This window comes from Scardinius erythrophthalmus (genome assembly GCF_964197995.2).
Source record: "Scardinius erythrophthalmus genome assembly, chromosome: 10".
NCBI classification, from domain to species: Eukaryota; Metazoa; Chordata; class Actinopteri; order Cypriniformes; family Leuciscidae; genus Scardinius; species Scardinius erythrophthalmus.
Genome location: NC_138230.1, coordinates 15,725,023 through 15,751,006, shown reverse-complemented (window position 1 = coordinate 15,751,006; position 25,984 = coordinate 15,725,023). Strand labels below are relative to the sequence as shown.

Sequence of the window (25,984 nt, the reverse complement as noted above, 5' to 3'; positions counted from 1 at the left end):
GGTTTGTTTTGATTCTGCTTTGTGTAAATTAAAAGCAGTTTGTCCTTTAATTTAATGTCTGATCAATTTTGTTTCAGCACATGCACATATCAGGGTTTCCACCATCATGGAAAGCCAGGAAATATCAAGGAATTTCAAAAGTGTAATTTGCAGGGCTGGAAAATCTATTAATAAATTGACAAAACATTAACAAAAATAAATAATGCACCTAATAATAGTAATTAAGATGTAATAGATGTAATTTTTTTTCACAATAATAATAAATTAATGGGAATATATATTAAAACTGCTATAAGAATCTGCTCAGTAAACAAATTAACAAAATTGTTTTTTAAACAATAAAAAAAAATCAATAATTAAAAGTCATGGACATTTTCTGGTTATGCTCATCTCTAAAAATCAGGAAAGTTCTCATAGAAAGTACAATCTTAAAAATTCTTATGCAGCGAATAACACATGACTGGAAAAGTCATGAAAACTAGTTGGTCAAACAGTGTAGGAAGTAGTAACCCTGACATAATCTTTGCTCAATTACTGACCAAATTATTTGATTAATAGTCTTTATTAATCCCATGATCACGTCTGCACACGTCTGACTAATTTCACTTCACTCTCTCAAACAAACACACACACATTTGGAATGTGTTTTCTAAATTATATGGCCATAAATACAGTCCAACTGCAGCACACCTGGACCTGTGATGTCGTCACGGATGTGGGCGTGGCGACTGCGCTGGTCAGAGGCCGCGGGAGCGAGCACACACACTCAGCACTGAAATTCCCGGCGTATGAGGGGGATGTAACGTTAGATGATGATGTACTTTACCGAAGTTTGTCCGGGAAAGTCATGATTGAAAACCATTTGGTCTACGGTGCTTAGATGAAATTAACACACCAAGAGAATTTTAAAGGTTTTGAAGAGGAAGTAAACATCGAGGAGCGTCTGTCTGGGTGAAATTGAAAAAGACGTTAGGATATAATATTAACAGAACATCACAGCGGACAGGTAAGTCATTAAAAGTTACTACAAAAAGTTTTTATTAAGTGGGACCACTCACTGACTGTCTGGTACAGTTAAAACAATCACAATGAAAAGAAAGGAAAAGAATAACAGGAGAACACCGGTTAAATATTTTAAGTGCGATTAACGTTATTTCTTCATCGACCAAATATCAATAAGCGGACACGTAACGTTATGTACATTTCCTGAATTATACAGGTTCTTTTTATATATCAGTTCAGAGGACTGAAATGTTTAATAATTCCTTACGTTGTTAACATTTAAGTGTGCGTGTGTGCGCGTAACCCGGTCTGTTCTTTCTGTAAACAATGACAGCCGTTAAGAGTGAAGAAAGGATTAGGAGAAGGAAATTCTATTTGGGTGTTGAGAATGTGTAATTGAGTGTGCGAAAGAAGGCTCTTTGTGTCTGACCCTATATCTGTAATCTCCAGGGGCCCTGTGCTACCTGAGACCTTTGTGAGGAACTGCTGCCTTTCTTGCCTATGGAGTTCTGTTTAAAAACATGACTTCATGGAGAGAGAGGGAGAGAGAATGAGCAAAGAGGATTGAACTGGGAAGACAGAGGTTAAGGGTGAAATTGACACAGAAAAGATGAGCTAAGCAGGATCAGGATCTTTTTGCTTTGGAGATGGGACAGCGGCAGATAAAAGTGTAAAAGAGAGACATACATGGGTCACTTTTTAGATGGAATCAAAGAATGCATAAGCTCTTAAATGAATAAACAAACAGAATTATTTTTATTTGAATGTCATTTGAGATGTCATTTCATTAATTTACATTTATTCATTATTATATTTATGTTATTATTTCTTTTGTTGTTTTTTTAAAAAAAGTAAAGAAATTAAACTTTAAAGGAGACAGATCAGTAAATGGCAATGAAACGACATTTAAGGCAATAAGAAAAAGGGGAACCGTTGAACAGAGGTCAGCGAACCCAATGAATGTGTGTGGCCTGAGTCTCAAGTGTGTTATTGGCACAGTTGCTGTTAACGGCGTCATTACGTGCAGGAGTACCGTAGAAGCGTATCATAAACATCGAATCTCTCATTCTTTCATGCTGCAAATACGAACGGAATGCTTCCTTGGAAGTCACACAGTTTCACTTCATTTTGCTAACTTAAAGATAAGCGGCTGGTTGCATAAACCACTAAGACTAGTCTTACAAGTCAGTCATCAATTTTTTTTGGCCTAATTTGATACTGAAAAGTAAGACTGACTGCCCCTTGACTAACTTCTAGTGGCTCATACTAGTAGATCTTAAAACACTGTCTTGACATAATGGCCATACTGGCGCCTGAGCTGATTCTCATTGATTACCATTAGGGATGCGGCTCCGATACTGCTGTTTTGTCAGATCGGGTATCGGTATCGGCCGATACTCAGAATGTTTGGTATCGGATCGATTCTTAAAAAATGGTATCGGTGCATCCCTAATTACCATTGATTCTCCAGAACAGTTAATCTGATTGCGAATGCATTGATTTCTGATAATAAACCTTTTGAGGTGAGGTCATTTCCTTTGATAAGTGTCAGTGCTTTTGATCTTTTGACCTTTTAAAGTTTCTTGAACTAATGCCTTTACAATGATTCTTGAGATATTTGAATATGACACTGTATATTTATTTACTAGAACTTAAAGTGCTGTTCATCGGTTGATCTTGAATTGTTCAAAGTCTGCTGTAACTGGAAACTCCTTAACCTTGGAAAATAGAGATCTAGTCATTAGTAAGAGCTATTCTGAGTTCTGTATTACTCAGAACCCCCTCTGTGACTACATGTGGCCTTCTTTGCAACGAATAAGAAAAGGAAGAGGAGATAAATAGAGTGAGGGGTGACAAAGGGAAGGGGGTGGAGGGCATGTTTATAGTCACTTGGTGACTGACAGCACACAAGGTGGCGAGGGGGGTGGACATCTTCAGAGAGATAGAAGTAAATGTGAAAAGTAAAATGCCATTTAGAACAGAAACACCCCAAATTAAGTTGATTTGGAGCTCATTTCGGGAGTTAGGAAAAGTTCCCTAAAAAGTTTGCTCCGGCTGGTAAACGCCTTCCAACTACCATAGAGTGGTGCAGGTATGACAGGGTTCTCTCGTCAAAAACCCAATAGGATTTCCCCACAGGCTTTTGGATTATCGCTAAAGACAAGCTCTGTGATCAACATAAGCTTATGATACTTGCATGTTTTGTCCATCAAGATAATTATCACAGGTGGACACAACTTTTATGAATTCTGAAGCCTAAATGTGATTGTGGGACAATCACATTGACTCCATTGTCAAAAAGGCCCAACAGAGGTTGTACTTCCTTCGTCAACTGAAAAAGTTCAACCTACCACAAGCGCAGATGACTCAGTTTTACTCAGCTGTTATTGAGTCGGTTCTGTGCACTTCTATAACTGTCTGGTTTGGGTCAGCCAGCAAATCAGATATAAGAAGACTACAACGGACTGTTAGGACAGCTGAAAGGATCATTGGTGTACACCTCCCCAACCTTCAGGACTTGTACAATGCCAGAGTGAAGAAACGGGCAGGGAACATCATCACAGACCCCTCCCACCCCGGCCAAAACCTGTTTGCACTTCTGCCGTCAGGCAGACGTTACAGATCTCTGCGCACTAGAACATCTAGGCACAAAAACATTTTTTTCCCCCATGCTATCTCCAGCTTAAACAGCTAAAACAGCAATTAACACCTGCTGTATAATTCATTCAGTACTTGAGAGAGAAGCAAGAGGTTTTTTTGTGTAAATACATATACAAATTTTATTTATAGAGCTGTACACACAATGCACAAATCTGTACATAACTGTTTCAGATGTATACTATAACTATTATTATTGTTTATTCTATTTATTTATGTTCTCATTTAAATACCTGTTCTAATGTCATATATGTATGTATGTACCAAGAGCTCCTGTAAAAACCACAAAAAATTCCTTGTGTGTTTGTACACACTTGGCGAATAAAGCTCATTCTGAAATGCAGTCGCCAGAAGTAAAAAGCTAAAGGTAGACTATAAATAAACTACACCACGGTCCCATGAGTTCATGACTAAGCTTCCGACAACTCTTTCAGTCTTTCTAAAAACATTTTCCCAGTACATTTGAGTTAGAATAGTTTGCGAGCACAATTATAAACATAACAATGCTGTAAAAGCCCTTGAGTTACCTGTTTAATCTCCTCGACAGCTTCTGTAGTCCCATTTAGTCACTTGTTAGCAACCGCCTTTTTCAAGACACTTAAAGGAACACTTCGACTTTTTGGGACTTTAGCTTATTCACAGTATCCCCCAGAGTTAGATAAGTCCATACCTTTTTCATTTCTGTGCGTTCTGTAAGTGTTATTTGACGCACCCACCGCTAGCCTAGCTTAGCACAAAGACTGGATGTAAATGGATAAGGTAGCATACTAATCCCAATAAGTGACAAAATAATGCAAACATTTTCCTATTTACATGTTGTGATCTGTATAGTCACAGCGTGTACAAATAACAAGGCTATATGAGACAGAGACCATTTTTAATCGTATAAATACTGGGAACTATATTCTCACTAGGCGTAGGAGCACAGCTACTTGGGCGGAGTGGCTACTTTGTTTACGGAACCATCAACAGGGCGTCTCGTGTGCTGCGCTAATCACTCCGCCCAAGTAGCTGTGCTCCTAGTGCTAAAATGCTAACTTGCGTCTGCATTCTGGCCTACAAAGTGATGTCATACCTGCACCACTCTATTAGTCCGTGGTTATTACGCAACAGGTATATGAGTCTATGAGGCTCTACCTTTGACCTGGAAATCACTGGTTCATTTCTTCTGTTTGGTCCGTTGAGGTGAGATGCGAGTAAAAACACAGCTACTTTAGTAGAAATTGAAGTTGTCTAAATGAAAGTGACACTGACACAGTTTTTTATGTTTAATACTGTAAAGCTGCTGCTTCCTTTAAAACATTGTATAAAAGGTCATAGCCTATAAATAAACATGACATGACTGGAGTGCCGAATTGCAGAGCTATTGCAAATATATCGTTATGATAAGACGCTTTAACTGCTTTTTTCTCACCACTTTCGTTTTGTTGTGTTTTTAATTTGTTATTGAGAGGAAAGCACATATTTACATATTTTTCTGAACTCCGCTCTCAGCAGTGTGGGTGGCGTCTGGATGTTTGCTAACTGTATACCCCTGCTCACGTATCGAACTTCTTTTTCTAGACAGCGCAACTCCTGTCCTGGAGGGCCACTGTCCTGCAGAGTTTAACTCCATCCCTAATCAAACACAGCTGAAAAATCTCTACAATAATGGAATCCACTTCACTAGCTAATTATTCTTGTACGGCGATGTCATAGAAATATACAGGGCTACCGCAAAAATAGAATTTCAAAGACAATTTTCTAAAGATGGCTGCACACTTGTTTCTCTGACGCATAAGGTCCATGTGTTGCATTTTATGTTGCATTTTTATTCATCTTTATTTCTCACTTGTGTGCTTTTTCTGTGCGAGTCGCAGTGAACTGCGGCACTAATACAGTCTCATGAACGTGCATGTGCACAAAAGGCTATGGCCAAGGTCAGGATTTTCGTTAAACAGTGCATTTTTTATTTTATTTTTTCTTAAAGGAGAACTCCGGTCAATTTTAACATTGAGCTCATTTTTTTGTACATTTGGAGTGCTGTCAATACAGAGAACAACGACAAAAATCGGTGTTGCCTACACCGTGTTATTCTATTTTTAAAATTTGCACCCTGTTGACTTCAATGGGGCAAGTTTTAAACCTGCTTTTAGCCTCTTAACATCCTTGATGTGTCATTACAAGTGCACAGAAAATGTGAGTGATTCCTTCAGAGTGAACACGGGTGAATCTGACTGCAGTAGATGTGAAAGAAATGTATAAAAATTATGTTATTTAAGCCAGCGCAAATACCTGTGTTTACATCCTGTTTTCGGGTGAAGTCCAAAGTAGTCGATTGCCGAGTTCACGCGCATAGGTTTAGTACCTATGATCATGCGCGTGAACTCGGCAATCGACTACCGATTTTTGTCGTTGTTCTCTGTATTGACAGCACTCCAAATGTACAAAAAAATTAGCTCAATGTTAAAATTGACCGGAGTTCTCCTTTAAATCCTATCCCAGGACTTAGAACAATTGGAATATACAACATGTCGCATGGGACCATTCTGTGCAACTTGTGTCTTTTTTTAAAAAGCTTGATGCAGAGCGCGAGCGGGACTTTAAAAAAAAAAGTTTTATCCTTTTGTGTTCTGAAAAAGAAAGGGTATATGGCATTAGAACAACACCAGGGTGAGTAAATGATCACTTAGTTTTCAAGAAAAATTAAAGGAACCAACCAGGTGATACTGTACGTTAGGGCGGGGCGATATATCGCATGACATTGTTAATGCGCATCTCGTCCAGTAAAGCCGGTTCCTTGATTAGTAGTAAATCGCCACCACCTACTTTCAAATGAAGCGGCATTTACTACACAGAGCCGTAGTTCACTGACAAGCTGAGCCATATCGCATTAATTATCGCAGGCGATACGTCCGTGATAGCCTAATTAATGCGATATGGCTCAGCTTGTCAGTGAACTACGGCTCTGTGTAGTAAATGCCGCTTCATTTGAAAGTAGGTGGTGGCGATTTGCTACTAATCAAGGAACCGGCTTTACTGGACGAGATGCGCATAACAATGTCATGCGATATATATCACCCAGCCCTACTGTACGTACTTCTGAAACCATTTCGCCATAAATTTTCTTTATTACAATGAATTAAAAAAGCAGCATGAACATCTCCTTTTGTGTTCCACAGAAGAATACATACATAATGAAAGTGAGTAATGCAATTGTTTGTAATTTTAGTGAACTGTCATTTTAAAATCTAAGGGGTTGGTGGATTGACTTTTTTGAAGTCCTAATTCATAAAATTAGTCCTGCAGACTGTCAATAAGTTTCTGTTCACCAGGCGACCACAGCCAGTTTCATGAATTCTATCAATTTGTTTCGGTTGTAATCAAAAGTCATCCACTTGTATTTCTGCAGTAGAATTCAAGAGGCTCTGTTTAAATGTCAAAAGTGATAAAAAGATGCTAATTCAGTTGCTAATGGTGACAACTTTCAGGTGAGTCATGAACTGAGCGCAGTGTGCCAGTGATGCACCTTCAATCACCACCGATTCGACTCTCAAATGCGTGTGTACACACATTCGCATGCAGCTTGCGACCTGTAGTTCACCCTGACTCACTGTACTGTACACATACTTTCTCTCATTGTTCTGCATGTTTGCTCTTTGGGAGAGGGACCCAGAGTTAACATGACATCAGTGGAAAGAAGGGAGGGGAATATAAAAACATGGGCTGTAAGAAAATCGAAGGACATTTAAAAGAAAGCTTGGACAGAAAGCTGTTGCCTTTGAGCCATCAAAACAAAATGTCGTGTGATTCATAGAAAGTAATGAACAATGCAGACTTTGTGAAGCAGTTTAACTAAATGCAGGTTTTACTTGGCATGGCTTTTTACTTTAGAACTTAGGGTCATTGATACTACAGTTGTAATATTTAATGTTATATACTTACAAAGGTACACTTTGATTGTACTGGTTCTTACTAGTGGACCCCATTTTGCCTCTAGAACTCTGTTTGTGGCAGATTCAATAAGGTGCTGAGATTCCTCAGAGATTTTGGTCCTTATCGACATGATAGCATCAGGCAGTTGCAGCAGATTTTTCAGCTGCACATCCATAATGCGAATTTCCTGTTCTTCCACGTCCCAAAGATCCCCTATTGGATTGAGATCTGGTGACTGTGGAGGCCATTTGAGTATAGTGAGCTCATTGCCACCAGTTTGAAATGGTTTAAGCTTTGTGACGGTACGTTATCCTGCTGGATGTAGCCATCGGTAGATGGGTACACTGTGGTGACATGATCAATACTTAGGTAGTGTGTGGCGTTTAAACAATGCTCAATTGGTACTAAGGGGCCCAAAGTGTGCCAAGAAAATATCCACGCCATTACACCACCACCAGCAGCCTGATCCGTTGATACAAGACAGGATGAATCCATGCTTTCATGTTGTATAAGGCCATCCTTAAAAATATTCTTGTTTGCCGTAACCCGACCGACCCTGTCAATTTAGTACCGACCCAATTATTATTTTTTTTCCCCTTTTAGTCCGACCGACTTGCCGGTTGTAAACTTGCGTTAAAACCGACCAATTTTTTTTTTTAACTCTTCAAACAACTAATACAAATGCAATAAAATAATATTAGTTATTAAGTATTGTGAATATAAATTGCTTAGACATACATACAAACATAAGCTACGTTCTTTCTTCTAAATAAAAACTCGTGGCGCGTCATTATGTTTACACCAGGTTTACGCATGTCACACTACGGCCTGCAGGCTAAGATCGTTTCGTTTCATTCACTGTCAATGGTTCGCGCTTGGTAATGATGGCTGCGGCTTTACTCTAAAGATTATTTCATTTTTATGTGTTGTTGAATATGGTTTATTAAAAAATAAACATGTGAAAGCGTGTTATAGGCTATATGTCATGTTTTAGTCAGTAATGACGACGCTACTGCAACAAGCATCGCCGCAGATGAGAAGCTAAGCATCAACGTGCTATCGCAAATCAAAGTGAAAGTAAGTCGCAGACGCTTAACACACGATCATCTTCATTAAATGTAAAGAAACGAAATGATCTTACCAGGGCTGTTTCCGCTTTCTCTTATTGCGGGCTTTGATTCAGAAATTTTAGCTGTTGATCAATAAAATAATAACTGTTGCTTTCGGTGCACTCCATTAAATCTGCATATAGCGGGAATTGAAGATCGGTTATATCCGCAAAAAAACAACAACACACATCTATGTAACCAGGTGTAAATAATGGAATCGTTTTGATCAATCAGATTGCAATCCGATCTGAGAAAACGCAAAGTGGCCTGGTGTAAACAGCCCCTAGACATCGGTGAAAAATGTTCTCTCAAGACCCCCCCCTGGCCCCGATTTTATTTTTTTATTATTAAAAAAATATACTTTTTTTATATTATTTTTTATAAAAAATATAGACCTACCTACCGACCCTTTTTTTCTTTTTTTTTGCTGTTACTGCAAACCAAAATATTTTTAAGGATGGCCTAAGCCAAATTCTAACCCTACCATCTGAATGTCGCAGCAGAAATCGAGACTGCAGGCAACTGCAGGCTCTGACAAACAGCAAATTATAGCCTACTTCTGCATAATGTGTCTCTTTTTACAACAAAAATGTGAATTCTGCCGGTATTCAGACAGTCTCATGCATACAGCTACAGATTCGGGCTACGGGCTACAGTCGCCTACGTTGGTGAAATTTGTTTGACATTTCTAATCATAAACACAGTCATGTTGAAGCCTGCAGTTATGTTTTTCATTGATGTTATGGCAGTCCACTCTGCTTATTGTTTTCCGAGAATGTTGCACTCCTGTTTGTCATTGTGCACGAAACTCCACGCCAATAAATCATCAGAAATATTGCGTACTTGTGTGCGTCTCAAGCGCCCTCTTTACATTCGTCCTAATGCCTGTTAGTTGTCCGTGGATTTGCCTATATTTGGCGTTGAAAATGAAAACGTCTTTAGACATTTAAAATCGATTTTACAATCGATTCAATGAACACCTATGTCTCAAAAATCGAACAGGATTTTTTCACAAAAGTGACAGCCCTAATTGTGCATTCAGAGATGCTCTTCTTCATACATCTGTTGTAACAAGTGCCTTTCTATCAGCTGGAACCAGTCTGGCCATTCTCCTTTGACCTCTGGCATCAAAAAGGCATTTTCGCCCACAGGACTGCCGCTCACTGGATATTTTCTCTTTTTCAACCATTCTCTGTAAACCCTAGAGATGGTTGTGTGTGAAAATCCCAGTTGATCAGCAGTTTCGGAAATATTCAAGACAGTCTGGCACTAACAACCACTTTCAAAAGTGACTTAAATCACCTTTCATTCTGATGCTCGTTTGGAATTTCCGCAAATCATCTTGACCATTTTCTACATGCCTAAATAATCTAAAATGCTGATTTGGTGCTCAAGAAAAATGTATTCTTATTATCATTGTTGAAAACAGTTGTGCTGCTTAATATTTTTGTTGAAATTTTGGTCAATTATTTTTCATGATTCTGGAAAACAGTAGCATTTTTTTAAACCAAAAAAGCTGAATAAAAGCATTAGTGTCTTTTGAAAACTTTTGAGGTGTGATACTGGTAAGGTTAGGGACAGGTGTGGTGGTATGGGTAGGTTTTATGTAATTACAAGTGTAATTACATAGACTAATTACAGCTGTAATTACATGCAGGTATTTTTAAAATATAAGTACAATGTAAAAACACACCGTCCAGTGTGTACACAAGTCCATTTTATCAAATTATTCATTTCAATGTTAGTACATAGTAGTTAAAGCCACTTAATATAAAGTGGGACCTACATTTTTAATACTGCATTATAAGCTAATATTCCATAAATGTATTATTTTAGCATCCCAACTAGCACAGAATGTTGGCTTACTTGAGGCAGACTATTTGCTTCTTTGACAATTGGCAGGTGGACAAAATATTTGGGGAAACCCGATTGAAAACTTTCATTTTCTTTCCATTCCATTGCAGTGTTAGAGCTGCAGAAATCACACACACCTCACCTTTAAAGACATCAGATATGTTCAATAAAAATCCACCGTCCAGTTCCACGCCTCTGTTGAGCAATGAAATGGGCTGTAATTTGATCTATCCATTTTTTGGTTCTAGACTCTAAAGTTAGGGTGGATAATATAGAGAGAGGAGGACATAGAGAGGCAAAAGCATGCAAGAACGAGTAAATGTATAAGCGAGAGGAGTGGAAAAGAGGCCCAGGAGCGGTAGAGGACTGAGACTGAGAAGGAGGGGTAAGAGGGTGTATAAAAGACAGTTGCTGTTCTTGTGTGTGTATGGAGGAAAAAAAGTGCTGGCTGCCTTCACGGTGACATAACGTGATTATGGTATTATCAGTAATCTTGTGATGATCTTGTGGAATTTTAAACGTTATGACATCTGAGTCAAGCAGATGTACACTGCATTTTAAGTCCAAAATGAACTTTTCGCCACACCTGCCAAAGGTGAACATTTTGCTGCCAAATCATCAGCCAAAAAAAAAAAAACACATTTTTTGCATTCATTTATTATTAAAAATATGTGTTTGTACCTATGACCAATGTAATTATTGTTTTTATCCTTGCATATATTTGTGACTCAAATTCTGGAGGGGAAAAAACTTTTAGGCATCCTAAATAAACTTTCAGATCTATTCAATGAATCAGTTGATCCAAAAATGAATGATTCATTTATGAATCAAATTGGTTTGTTTTTTGAGTTTGAATTCATTGGCCAAATGGAGGAGAAGATTTACTGTGTCCTTGCTACATGTTACATGTACTTAATGCATTATTAACAGTACATTATACATAGTTACATGCAACTAACCCTAAACAAAATCAGCACCCACCACCTTCCCCAGCTCCACCTGTATAGATGTGCTACGGGGTTATTATATGTATGTTACATGTGCTATATGTGCAGCATATCTGTGAATGTATTGACAGAAGCAAATCTCTGTACTTGCTCTGCAGCGCAGCGTAGCAGATCTATTCTGCCAAAACCAAATACATTAACATTGCCATATCCTTTACCAGTCATGACTTTAATTCAGTCTGTTCCTCACGTAAATACTTTAGAATGCTAAAGTATGTTCTTTAAAAAACTTATTTTGGTTTCCACGATTTAAAAAAATACTGTGAGTAAGTAAATTGTGATAGTAGAAATATACTGTTTAAGAACAACGATGCATGTTTGATATGCTTTACACACAGTGACATAACAGTTTTGTTGCTAGGAAACAAAATCATGAACTGCGATTGCAACAATCTCGACCTCTACGTTCTCTTTCTACTGTCAACTTACTTTCTCTCATTGTACGTGCTTGCATACACAAAGGTGTGGAACAGAGGTAATAACTGCCTTATCTCGGCCTGTTGGCAGACCGCGTCTTTGTGTCGTGTACAAATTATTTGCAGAACATTACTCACTCTTACTTTTAATGTGTTGCAAACTGGAACACTAAAATGACAGAAGCCATTATACAAGAGGAAATGGTTTTATATAGGCATGTGTGTGCTTCACAATGCATTCCTAATAGAATGGGAATAAAGAAAAGGATGGAACTACAGACTATTTCAAAACGGTGTTATGCGATAACCATAGAGACCGAGGGGAAGAAAGGAAGAGGGAGGTAAAATGAGAGATAAACAGACTCTAGAGTGAAAACATGAACCAAAGCTGTTCCCACCCAATCACTTGCTTTCCATAAACTCCCTGTGAGGTTACGACACATTTTTACTAAATGTGCAATGACCTAAGCTTTTATGACTGCATGAATTCTCTCATGTGCTGGACTTTTATTGTAGTTGTAAACAAAACTGTGATATGTTATCAGATCCTAGAAAACTGGTAACATCTAATTAACTGGATGTATAGAAGTCAAAAATATTTTATATGACTGAATAAACCTGACCAGGGCCGTCCTTAAAAGGCGATGCAATTGGTGTGACCGCAGCAGCCTGCGCTTTAGGGGGTCCCACGGCGAACGGGCCGAGGGGGACCCACCCCTCTGGAAGGTGATCGCGAATGCACCGACATCATGTTTGGGATGGCATTAAAACCTGACTACATTAGGTTACACCGATTTAAGCACCTTAAGGAATGAAATGGACCTAAGATTTTCATCTAACAGATCATAAAAGATAAAATAATCAGATAAAATCCCATAGACTTATTGAAGGAGAGACCTGAGGGATAGCTAGAGACTTTTGACTTTGCCTGAAAGCAGCTACCTTGCAACAACCATCCAGCACACCTTAGCAACTAGATAACAATGTGGTAAAACCCAATAAGCACATCTTAGCAACCATATAATTCCCTTTCGACCATTCATAGCATTGCACTCAAATTTTCTTCAATGAAACAATATTGTTGTTATTGTTATTTCTATAATTTACTGTACATGTACATCACAGTGTTGGGGAAGCTGTTCAGGGATATGTTTAAATGGTTTTCAAAAAAGTGTTTTAAAATTAGTGTTATTTAAATTTTAAGTGCTTTAAGTTTCATTAATAAATAATCACTCTATTCTCGCATTAAAAGATTATTAATAATTTGACTTGACTTTATGGATTAATGGTGGTCTGGATCTCTATTGGATATGACTTTTTGTGTTCTGTTTTGTTGTTGTTGTTTTATCTATTTTACCCAAGCATATTCTTAAGAAACTGTAATGTCATATTTTGATCTGTAGGGGGAGCAGTGAAGCTATAATCTGAGTATGGGCCCTGAGGAGCTGCCTGACCTTATGGACACGGTATGAAATTGTGCATTATGTGTTTCTGTGTGAGGAAAGAACTGTATGTTTACATGCCAGTAGTTTTGCATGAATTGTTCTCATGCACACTTACAACACAAGCTCATTTGTTCATTCCCTTACTCATTACACCTAGATGTCGAGCACTCTTCCTCCCTCTCCCCGTCCTTCATGTTCCTCATTCTCACCTCCTCAATACTCTCCACCGATCTCCCCCGGCCTTCCGGTCGTGACCTTACGCTCCCCTGCCACTCGTCACTTGCTTCAGCTCGACCCCTGGAGGAGACACAGCTGGGAACCTGGAGCCGTGGCGCAGGGAAATCCACCCAATGACTCACGCAGGTGAAAACACATTTACATCTGTGGCACTTCAGTTCTTCAGAATGATCCAAGTGTGCTCTGCCTGAATTAATAAAAAAAAAAAAAAAAAGGAAATTTTGACTAATTTGGCTTTATCTGTACTGACAATAAAATGCTATTGTGATGGCTAAACATCATTTCATATAAATCATATATACTGTATTGTTTTGAAGAGACACTTATATTCACCAAGGCTGCATTTATTTTATCGAGAATACAGTAATATTGTGAGCTGCATTTTTTATTATTGCAAAGCTGGCATTTTCAGCAGCCATTACTCCAGTCTTCAGTGTCACATGATCTTTCAGAAATCATTCTAATAAGATGATTTGCCACTCAGACATTTCTTGTTTTCAATTTTGAAAATCACTGTGCTGCTTAATATTTCTTTACCATTCTTTGATGAATATGGACACCATTTATTGGAAATATAAACTTTTTGTTACATTATAAGTGTTTTTACTATTATTTTTTATCAGTTTAATGCGTACCTGCTGAGTCAAAGTATTAAAGTAAACTAAATCTTACTGACTCCAAACTTTTGAATTTTATAATATAAACAAATGTGTCTTTTTGTCAGCAAACCCTCACAACCTAAATTATTTACTTAAAATGTTTACTGAAATGAATGGTTAACCCTGCAAAATATGAATATATATATAAAAGTTTATATTTTTCTTACCCATTATATTTAAAATAACATTTTTTATTACAATACTTTATGCTGAGTTAGGCCATTACAATATATAATATGGGACATATGCCCAAATTATTGGTTTCCATGTTTTATGGGGGCTTTCCATAGACATAATGATTTTTTACTGTACAAATTGTATTGAATAAATTGTATAGATTCAATATATTCAAACTTTCTGCATTTTTACCAATTGAAAAAACGTCACTTAGCATGATTTATAAGCTGTTTTCCTCATGGGGACCAAAAATGTCCCCACAATGACAGGGATTTCAGATATTGCCATCTTTGTGGAGACATTTTGTCCCGATAATGTAGGGTATACCTGAACCACATACACACGCACGCACACACACACACACACACACACACACGCACTCACACACTCTCACACTCACTCGTCCTCACAACTGTGCTGATATAGGGCCTCTACTGTGTCACTCTGTGGACTTTTATTGTGAGATCACTACCAGCCAGTGCCAATGTACTCAGTGAGGAGACAGACACATACACACACACAGATAAGAACACACACAGACATACATAGGTCTCTCCAGTAGGGAGCTAACATTACACTGCAGTTTGGGTCGTTCTCTGGTTAGTGTTACTGACTTAAAATCAACTAAAGGAAGAGAAAAGAGTGAGATTGAAGTTTTTTATAAATCTTTAATGTTATGGAGTTTGTATATATATGTGTGTGTTTACATATTTGTAGGTTTGTTTATGTTATTGCAGATGTACTATGGAACTTATAATTTGTGGTACTCTGTAATGATACTCATCAGACGACAGGACAAAAACAAGTCCGACCTACAATTACTTGCCAAGAGTTATTGTGTCATGTCATGCAATAACAATGTATGTTGATTCTGTCTCTTTTTCAGTGTGAGCCTGGAAGATCTGGACCCGGATGAGATGTCCTTAGTGCTGAACGGTGCATTGAGGTCAAAGAGAGCTCGTGAAACCCGCCGCAGGTCTGTCACTCAAGCCTCCCTGACGTCACTTACAGAGGAGGAAGTTGGTGCAGAGCATCAGGAACATCATCGATCAGTGCTAGAGGTTAGAACATGCATACAGCTAATGAGCTGTGTACTGTGTACATGTGACCTTCTAAGGCAGGATCCTCGCTGAAAAAAAATGCAAACCCCATAAACGATATAAATATAAAATAAAACAGCTCATCTAATTTTTCCTTTTGACCTCCTGAGATCAAGTTCAGCACCTCATTTCATTTGTCATATGTTGAAAAAGAGAGAAACTCCCCCCAAAAAATTTAGTTGGAGGTTTTAGACTGTATTTTTGTGTTATTTAAGGAAAGTGTAAAATTTGTTCACCAAAATAAAATAAAGCTACTGATGTGAACCGCTCAATATTGAACTTGCATTTAATGGAATGCAATAAATTCTATTTTAAGTGGAGGACTTGAAAAAAAATATTTAACAAGGATGCATTAAATTTTGAGAAAAGTACAGTACATTCTTTTACAAGGTTACACATATTGGCAAATAAATGCTGTTCTTTTGAAGTTTCTGTTCAAAGTATCCTGAATTTTTTTTTAACAATGTTCCAAATTCATGTGCTGCAATGTTAAGCAGGACAGCTGTTTTCAACATTGATAATAATAAGAGATAATTATTTCTTGAGCAGCAAATAAGCATATTAGAGTGATTTCTGAAGGATCATGTGACACAGAAGACTGGAGTAATCCAGGGTTCTTATGCAGTTTGGAAAAGTATTGAAAAATAAGGAATTAGATTTGAGTCATTTCAAGGTCTGGATAATGGAAAAAAGGTTTTTATTTAACATGAATTAGTCTCTTTTGAACTTCACTAAACAAATTCAAACCAGCAACAGATAAAGGAGCAAACCATATTTACAGCATCAAACCGATGTGTCAGAGGTGAATATATGCAGGTTATAAAGCGTTTTAGGTTCTTCTCATCATGTAAGCGCATGTTATCACTTTGAGAAAACCAATGGAAAAAAAAGAGAAAATTACAAATATTTACAGGTGACTACTATATACCAATTATAATGCTGAAAATAATGCTGTATGAACCATTTAAGTTAAATATGGTCTGATAAGACAAGTTTGGACATTTGAGTCTGGAAAAGTATGGAATTAAAAAAAAAAATGACTGTTGAAAATTCAACTATTTCAACTAAATTCAACTAATTCAACTAAATTCAATTATTTTTTGTACAATATTTTAATACATTTTACATGTACTGTGATAGCAAACTTATTTGAATTTTTTATAATATTATGAATATATATAAATGTATATAAATATATACATTTAATTCATGTTTTTACTGTATTTTGATCAAATAAATGCAACCTTAGAGCAGCATTGGAGAGCATAATAACATAATTTTAAAAAAATAACCGACCCCAAAGTTTTGAACGTTTAAACGAAATAATTTCGTTTTATTTGGGCAAATTTGTTTTTTATCAGTAGGTTTCAGTTTTGTGTTTTTTTTTTTTTGTTTTTTTTTTCATTCTTTCTGAATTTCTGTCTCAGGAGCAGTCCAATCAGATGCATGGCTGCAGTGTCTCCGCCCCCACCCTGTGTGTGATGCAACAGAGGCCTAAGAGCTCCGCCCCTCGTCCGCTCTCCTACTGCCATGGTCAGTGTGTTTGGGATTTCCAGCTTATTCATACGAATTCAATTTTAAATGAAATTATGAATTTCTTTTGCTGTGTGGTTCTTTTTCTGACATTTGTGTTTACATATTTTATTAAGTTTTATTACTACTGTTCAAAAGTTTGGGGTCAGAAAATGGAAAGGTTTTTTTTAAAAGAAATTAATACTTACTGTTTTACTGTATTTTTGATCAAATAAATGCAGCCTTGGTTGATACATATTTCAAAAACATTAAAGTTCTTACCAACTCCATTTTGAGTGGTAGTGTAGTTTTCCCTGTTTAATTAAAATAAAAAAGTGTTCAAATATTTTTGTTATATTTACTGTTTTGGGCTCTTTATTTCTGCTTTGCTCTGAATCGGAAACTAAGATTAATAAGATGTCATGTACTCGTTTAAATTCAAGTTTCATTTCAATGAGAAAAAAATTTCTTATCTTGTTTGTCAATCTAGAAAGTGTTTCGTACCACCAGATTGGAGATTCATCTTGCAGGTGTGTGTTTTAATCAGACGTGGGCTTACTTATTGTAAATATCCATACTTTTAATGCAAATATCCATACTTTAAATGCAACCATTTCACTTTTTTTTCTGGTACAGTATAGATAGTGCTGCTCTGGGCTGGGATATAGGACAAACAAAGGCTGAGGGGGTTGAAAACAAAGAGCATCACGTATCAGGAAATCGGCTGGAACGAACGCTGAGCTTCTTACGCAAGATGACCGCTACCCACAAGGTAGGAGCCTTTCTTTCCCAGTGTGTTAGAAGGCAAAACAATGTTGATGATGATTATCAGTCACATGCAGCATCTGCCTCCTTCTTCACTAAAACTTGCGATTTCAGTGTAGTGGAACCTGATGATATATTATTTCAGTCCAACAGAGGGCAGAGTGAGACAGTCCTGCTTGACAGAGAGCTTGATAATTGACATCAAACCCTCTGTGCCCCTCCTCCACTTGTTTTTTCTAAAATGTCAGTTTATGCCTTTATTATTAGTTCTTGATCTGATTATATACGGTTTAAAGTTTTATTAAGCTCCCTGCTCAAATTCCACAGGTTTATACTTAGAATCAGACTCCGGCTTGCATGAATCATAAGAACCTGGCAAATGCTGACTCACTGTTGCTAACTTAACAGTCAGCCCCAAAATTCATCAGGAACCGCCACGGATTTTGTAGGTTTGATGTCTTATCGAAGCCATAATAATTTCGGTAACACTTAAGTTTAGGGTCCGATTCTCTCTATGAACCAGTTGCTTATTAGCATGCATATTACTAGGATATTGGCTGTTTAGTATATAAATCACATATTAATGCTTTATTCTGCAAGACCATATTCTACAGGTACATCCCTTAGTCCTAACCCAATACCTAAACTTAACAACTACCTTACTAACTATAAATAAGCAGATATTAGGAGTTTATTGAGTTAAAAGTCGAAGATATTAGTTATTTAATAGTGAGAATTAGACTCTAAACTAAACTGTGACCATAATTTATTTTAATTTAAAATTTTCTTGCTTTTTTCTGTTTGAGAGACCGTCTTTCTTTTGTGGAACACAAAAGATATTTTGAAGAATTTTGGTAAAAGTTTTGGTTACTATTGACTTTGTTTTTGAATGGACGAAAGCACAAATGTTACTCAAAATATCTTCTTTTATGTTCTATAGAAGAAAGAACGTCAGGTTTTGAATGACATGAGGGTGAGTAAATTATGACTTTTTTTCATTTTGGATGAAATATCCTTTAAGTTTCAGTTAATCCAAGCTATCTATGGGCTGGTTTAGGAAACATTGGGAAACCCATATGACTGAATGAAAAGGCAGCTTTTGTAGTTTTAAGGATGGACAGCGGTCAAAATATTATCTTTGACCCAATTTACTACTATGACACATGATAAAGCAGGATTTTATGGTCGAGTGATGACAGGTCTGAAGATGACATTGTTTTGAGTTTGCTTGTGAAACCTAGTCCTCGTTTGCTCACATTAGTGTTAGTCATGTTCTTGAACTGTCAAATCTATATAAAATTCAGTTTCAGAGTAAAAAATAAAGGTAATTAGGAGAATGTCTACAGTAAGACAAAGTTTACAATGAGATATGATATGATTTTTTTAACTACACTAGCATTCAAAAGCAAGCATGAGAGGCTTCTTTCAAAAACATTAAGTTTACTGTATGTACTGTATGTACAAAAATACTGTAAAAACTAATATTGTGAAATATTATTGGAATTTATATATATATATATATATATATATATATATATATATGTTACTTGAGCACCAAATCAGCATATTAGAATGATTTTTGTCTGATTCAACAGAAAAGTGTTTGGAAATATTCCCTCCGGTCTCAAAATTGTTTTACTCTTTCTGTTCCATTTGTCAAAATTGAACTGGGAAAAAGGGCTTTTATGTATGCAGCTCCGTTTGACTGGAATCTACTCCAAATGAAATTGAAATTACAAAATCTGGTGTCTATGGAACATTTCAAATCTATTTTTCGGTCACTTGAAGAAGACTCGATGTGCAGTTGTTTTTAAGTAATTTTGTATTTGTTATTTTGATTCTTGGCCAGGACACTCCTTTGAAAGAGATTTTTAATCGCATAGAGATTATCCTGGTTAAATAAAGGTAAAAACAAACAAAAAAAACATTCTGAAGGATCTTGTGACACTGAAGACTGAAGAAAAGATGCTGAATATTTTTTTTTATCATTTTGTTTAACATCTTTACTTTAGTCTTCAGTGTCACATGATCCTTCAGAAATCATTCTAATATGCTGATTTGGTGCTTAAAGGTGCATTGCGCAACATTTCATGTTAAAAATACCCGTTTTTCTAACCCATACATGCTTGAACAATTGCCTGATGGGCTGAATGAGCCCTTCTCTGATCACTGCGATTGCCTCTATAATCCTGTACAGTAAAATAAATAAGAGGGATTCGGGTCGGAATTTGAGACTGGGCCTATTAAATTGCCTATATTGCAGTTTCGCTTGTCGCCAGAGGGGGCATAGTTCTGCAAAAACTCAGAGACTTGCGCAATGCACCTTTAAGTTACTTTAATTTATTATTATCATAATTGAGAACAATTGTGCTTAATATTTTTTTGTGCAAACTGTGATTCTTTGAAATGTAGTTCAAAAGAACATCATTTATTTGAAGCAGTGTAAAAGTCTTCACTGTCACTTTTGATCATTAATGTGTTCTTGCTGAAAAAACTTTAATTTCTTTAAAACAAAACAATCTTGAATGGTTGTGTATATATTAATTAATTAATACAAAGATTTTGTATTACATTTTAAACTATATCCCATTGTAAACCTAAATTATTATTATTATTATCGGTAATTACAAGAAGTAAAGTCACAATTGGGGAAGAGGATCGCAGTTCCCTTTTTATTTATTTATTATTTATTTATTTTTACTCTGAAGCAGAAACCGGCTTTAATAAATGTTCCCATACTCTAAACACATACTCTTATCATTACATATAAAGGTCTGTTTGATTTGAAGGTCTTTCCATGACATCATGCCACTAAAAATCACACACACGCTTTCTGTGTAGATCTTGACGGAGCGTCAGCATAGAATCGGCAATCATGATTACTCGTCTACTTTAGGGAATATGATTTTCGTGCCAGGCCCACAGGCTCCAACACAAACAGTCCAGCAAAAGAAGGGAGGATTTTTATGAGGCAGGCACTTTCTTTATTTGCAAGCTAGACTCTTAACTTAAATAGTCTCGTCTTGTTTTTAAATAGTTTTCCTCGACTTTTTAAACCATATTGCCAGATTTATAGTGCTGTACAGTTTTCTGTAAACGGGTTTTATTAGAGCATTAGTGACCATTTTTCTGTCTGAGGATTTGTTAAATGTTCTTCTGCATTATGGTTATGCATTTTTAACCATTTGTTTATAACGCAACCATATGATCAGCCGGGAAGCACAGACTGATGTTCATGTGACTAAACTTCCTTGAAAGCGCTTTCTGCTTCTCTCTCTAAGTTCCAGACTCTTACGTACTCTTACTCACACACAAACAATTACACACGGGTCCAGTCAGCTGTTTGGAGCCTGATCTGACCCCATACACACACACAAGGAAGGAGCTTGTGAGAGGACAGACCACAGGCACAATCTTAAAGCAGCATGACTGTTCATTCTTTACCAATGAGTGGGAACAATTTACACATAGGCTTCTAAGACCATTTAATTACATCAAGTGGATTGCGGGGGAAGAAAAAGGAACCCTTGCAAAAAGTGCCAAGGTGTTACTATGGTTTTTTGAGCGTAGTTTTACATGTTAAAATTTGTCAAGCCAAAATCAACATCCTTGAACTATCAAGTTATGATTTAGTGAAACCTGTGCAGCGATTATAAATGCTTATAAATGCTATATAGTTAAGTTTAGTGGTACCATTAGATAGTACCACCACTGTACAGGGGTTTGTGTGTGTGCGTGTGCACGGCGTGTGTGTACAATGATTATTAGCTGCAAAGTAAACAGTCTGGCAGAGTCATCTCATGGTCTGGCCTGTTTCCTCCTGCCATTATCTTTAACTCTCAGACGTCCCCTCTGTTTTCTTTGTATCTTTTAGTTGCTCTTTCTTTCCCACCACCCGGTTTATAAGCTAGTACGCTTTTTCTTTTCTACGCTACTTTACATTTAAGTCTTAGAAGATAAACATTCCTCATCAAAGTGACATAAAAAATTTGTCATCAAGTGGGAAATACTCAGAGAGTGCAGACGGACACGTGTGCTTGGAGTATTGCTGTCAGGATTTTTGACATTTTTCAGCAACTGTGTCTCCACTCACTATCGACCATTTGCTGCGCTGTTTACTCCTAGTTTTTGGGAGGCTCATAAAGTCATGGAGGGGCCCGCAGGGTGGAGCACAGGGCCTTTTTTTAAAAAGCCTTTGCACTGATTTGGCAATCCCACCGCAAGAGAAAAAACATCTGTGAGACATGTGTCAGCGAGAGCTCCTCCCACACCTCCACTGACAGACTGGGATCTGGGTTATTTTGAAATGGAAAAATGAATGAGATATTAAAATAAGGGAGTGCAATATTTGATAACTTTATCAAATTTTAATAACTTTTGATAAAGTTATCATTTATATATATATATATATATATATATATATATATATATATATATATACACACACACAGAAGTCAACATTTGAAGTGGATTAAAAAGTTCATCAAAGTTGGGTAGACAAGAACGGGTATTGTTCAAAATTCATGTATAACTTTGATGAAAGGTTTTGATTAGGGTCAGATTCTCACTATTAACTAACTATTAGCTACAACTTTTTCCTGAATCAACTCCTATTTACTGCTTATTAATAGTTAGTAAGGTAATTGTTAAGTTTAGGTATTGGGCAGGATTAAGATATGTAGAATATGGTCATTTAGAATAAAGCATTAAAATTTGCTTTATAAGTATTAATAAACAGCCACTGTTCTAGTAATATGCATGCTAATAAGCAACTATAGTGAGTATTGCACTCTAAACTATATATATATAGTTTATATATAAGTACATATACACTAACATTCAGAAGTCTTGGCTTTGGGGTCAGTGTTCTTTTTTCTTGTCACTTTTCTTTCAAAAAAGTGTCGGTAAAGACATTTATAATGCATTAAATACATCATATTTACACAATTATTAGTGAAATACAAGATTTGTATTTCAAATGAATGCTGTTTTTTAAACTTTCTCTTCAGCAAAGAATCTTGAAAAAAAATGATCAGTGTCCCGCAAAAAAATGAATTAGCATAACTGTTTCAACATAACAAAAATGTTTCTTGAGCAGTCAAACACATATTAGATTGATTTCTGAAGGATCATGTTAAGACTTAAGACTCAAGCAATAACTGCTGAAAATGTCCTTTTTACCATCACAGGAATGTTACATTTCAAAATATGTTAAAGTATAAAACAGTTATTTTAGTGATATTTATAACTGTAAAATTTTTGCTGTTTTTACAGTATTTTTGATAAAATAACTTCTAACCTCTATGACTGATGCTGCATCTCACTTAGCCAAAATTAGAAATACACTCATGAATACAAATGTGCACACACACATTCACCTTAAGGCATCACGTTGTGTTGTGACACAGTCTTTGCTGAATGACAGGCCTCGTGGGCTTCAGCCTCCAGAACCTGGTCATTATCACTGCAGAAACACACACACACACACACACACACTGTCCTCACTAGAACTCCTACTGTCAAATACACACTCACACAGAAAAACACATTTTCTCATCTGCCACAGAAAGCAGCTCTGAAGAGGTGCTCCTCTATAGAGTGGTAACCCACAGCAACGCTCCCTCTCTCTGTCTTTCATTCTCTCTCTTTCTATCCATCTATTTCAGTGTAGAGTCAGGGCCACAGCTAACACCCACCATCATTGTAACTACTAGCTTCAGTGTAATGCAAATTGTTATACAAAATGCACTTAACTTAATGAGCTATATTTCTTAGACGCCATAAAAGGTTATATCAATCTATTAAATGACAAAGGAACTTTTTTGCTCTAAGATCAGGAAACTATTTAATTATCAACTTTGTCTTGGATGTTTCTCCCAAAGTAGTGTCAAATGAGTTATTTCTTGATATAGCCTACACTATTAAATGAATGTCTATTGCATAGCTGACATAATTTGGCTTTGAAAAATATTTGTTCATATTGAAATTTCTGACTTTTCAAAAAAATGTATGCATTGTGTACGGAACCGAACCGGGGTGCGTTTCCCGAACAACAATGTAACTCGCTGAAACTTTAGAGTGTGTACGTGGCCTTCTAGAGATCTAGAGATTTACTCAGGTCTTAACTTGTTCTTTGTATAAAGCTAATTATGGAAAAACTTTTTTTTTTTACTTTTTGATTAAAAGATAATCCCTTTTTCTTTTTTTATTGGATAAATAGTTTAACCCTTATCTTTGTTTAAGATTTAAATGATTCTTTATGTTTTTGAGATTTTATTTATTTTTATTTTTCAAATACATTTTAAAAGAAATTTGAATCTAAAAAAGTGAAAAAGCAAAAAAGATATTTATATAATAATAATTAGTATTATTTTGTTCTTAAGTCTGAGAATGATGAATAACAAGATCAGCCTATAGATAGCCTTAGATCTGCAGTCAGTGTACTTGTTGAACTGGCACTGATTATGAAGTGGCAACTCGCTTAGCATTTGTTAGCATAGCTTGCAGCAGATCGCTCCAGAAACATCAGCAGTATCCAAGTACAGAAGCAGCCCTCTAATACTCCGCGAAGACAGAGTATTCGTCATTATTGATTCGCTCAGGAGTGCTGCAGGGGCTGAAATCTGACTGCTAATAAACAATATAGCTGGTCCCATGCCACGGATTTGTTATTACCAACACAAGGAAGAAAGATAGGGTGCATAAAATTCAAGATATCGTGAGTAAGAGGGAGAACAAGTGTTGAAACACTTGTGTGGAAGTCCGCCCACAGTACAATCTGTCCTTCCTTGGAGACAGTGAACCAGAGAGAGAGAGAGAGAGAGAGAGAGAGAGAGAGAGAGAGAGAGAGAGAGAGAGAGAGAGAGAATTGTGCTTCACTATTTAAAGTTGAAGAGCTGGCAGATTTCACAGAAAGAGCACCATATACTCATTTTCTCCCAATCTCTGCTCATATAACTCTGTTCTCTTCTGTTCCACAACCAGATTATGTAGACTATTATGTAAGTCTGAGCCCCAGTCAGTATTGTTTGGCGAATCCAAAATGTCTAGATGGGACGTTACATCTGTTGAAAGATTTGACCTGCTTTAATCTTGCTTTAATCTGCTGAGAGATTTGACTAGCTTTAAACCATGCAGCATATTTAAAAAAGAAAAAAGAAAACACCAGAGCAACCAGTCTTTTGCACGCTTGTACTGGATGAATGTGTCAATATAAACCCAAAACCTTGCCGCCCACTGTAAACTTTCCAGGCTCCCCTCATAACCCAGCCAAAGTACACTGTTGGCATGGCGACAGATGTGGCCATCTCCCCTCCTCTCCCCTCGGCTCTCTTCTCAAAAGAAAATGTCCACCATTTACCTTCTTTCCCGGCACACTGAGGTGCATGCAGAGCCACTAAAATACTACAGCATTTAGAAATGGATACATGGTTTCCAATCTAAGATGAAGTTATAGGTTGTAACTAAATGCCTTTATTATTAAATAACAATTTGCATAATAATTAACTCTAATTCTGACTATCTATCGTTTCATTTTCATTTTAAGAATAACTGGTCTGATTTTACTCACGGGTGCTTTTTGCTTGTAGACCACAAGCTTTCCGAGCATTAGTTTTAGTTCCTTTTAGATCTCTGAGAAATTCTCTGAGAAATGTGTTGGTGCTAAAGTTGATGTCATTGTTTGAAAGTTCAGCCACAGAGTCTGAGAGTCTTCATTGCTGTTGTTTCACTAGTGACATGACAGATGGTGGCATCTATTGTATTTAAACGACAATAGTCAATCGTTTATTATTATTATACATATGATATCAGATAAATGTTTAAGCATTACTAAATTGCGTTCTCAAGCTAAATGAATACATTTTATAATATGTGGGGATATGACTTCATTATGCCTTCAGAAAGGTAAGTTTGCCGTGTAATTTGACATTTGGACTTTAATGTCTTTTTCTTGATGAATGGAACAAAACAGATTTAAAGAGAGAAAGATATAGACGTTCACTTCTTGAATAAAATAAAAAGGAATATTTATTTCTTGATGTGTATAAATATTTAAAATATGACATCATTTTTTACACATACATGCCCGTTTATTAACCATATATTATTATGTTCATCTATGCGGTCT

General features: G+C 36.5%; 1 protein-coding gene across 1 annotated transcript in view; it reads left to right on the top strand.

Moving 5' to 3' along the window:
* The first annotated feature begins 865 nt into the window (after positions 1-865).
* Positions 866-25,984, top strand: part of arhgef2a (Rho guanine nucleotide exchange factor (GEF) 2a) — a 58,339-nt gene continuing 33,220 nt past the window's right edge. The window contains exons 1-7 of the mRNA XM_081377196.1: positions 866-1,006; positions 13,365-13,427; positions 13,564-13,769; positions 15,366-15,540; positions 17,007-17,112; positions 17,582-17,621; positions 17,728-17,863. Coding sequence (XP_081233322.1) covers positions 13,392-13,427; positions 13,564-13,769; positions 15,366-15,540; positions 17,007-17,112; positions 17,582-17,621; positions 17,728-17,863 — 699 coding nt within the window. The 5' untranslated portion in view covers positions 866-1,006; positions 13,365-13,391. The remainder of the gene's footprint in view (positions 1,007-13,364; positions 13,428-13,563; positions 13,770-15,365; positions 15,541-17,006; positions 17,113-17,581; positions 17,622-17,727; positions 17,864-25,984) is intronic.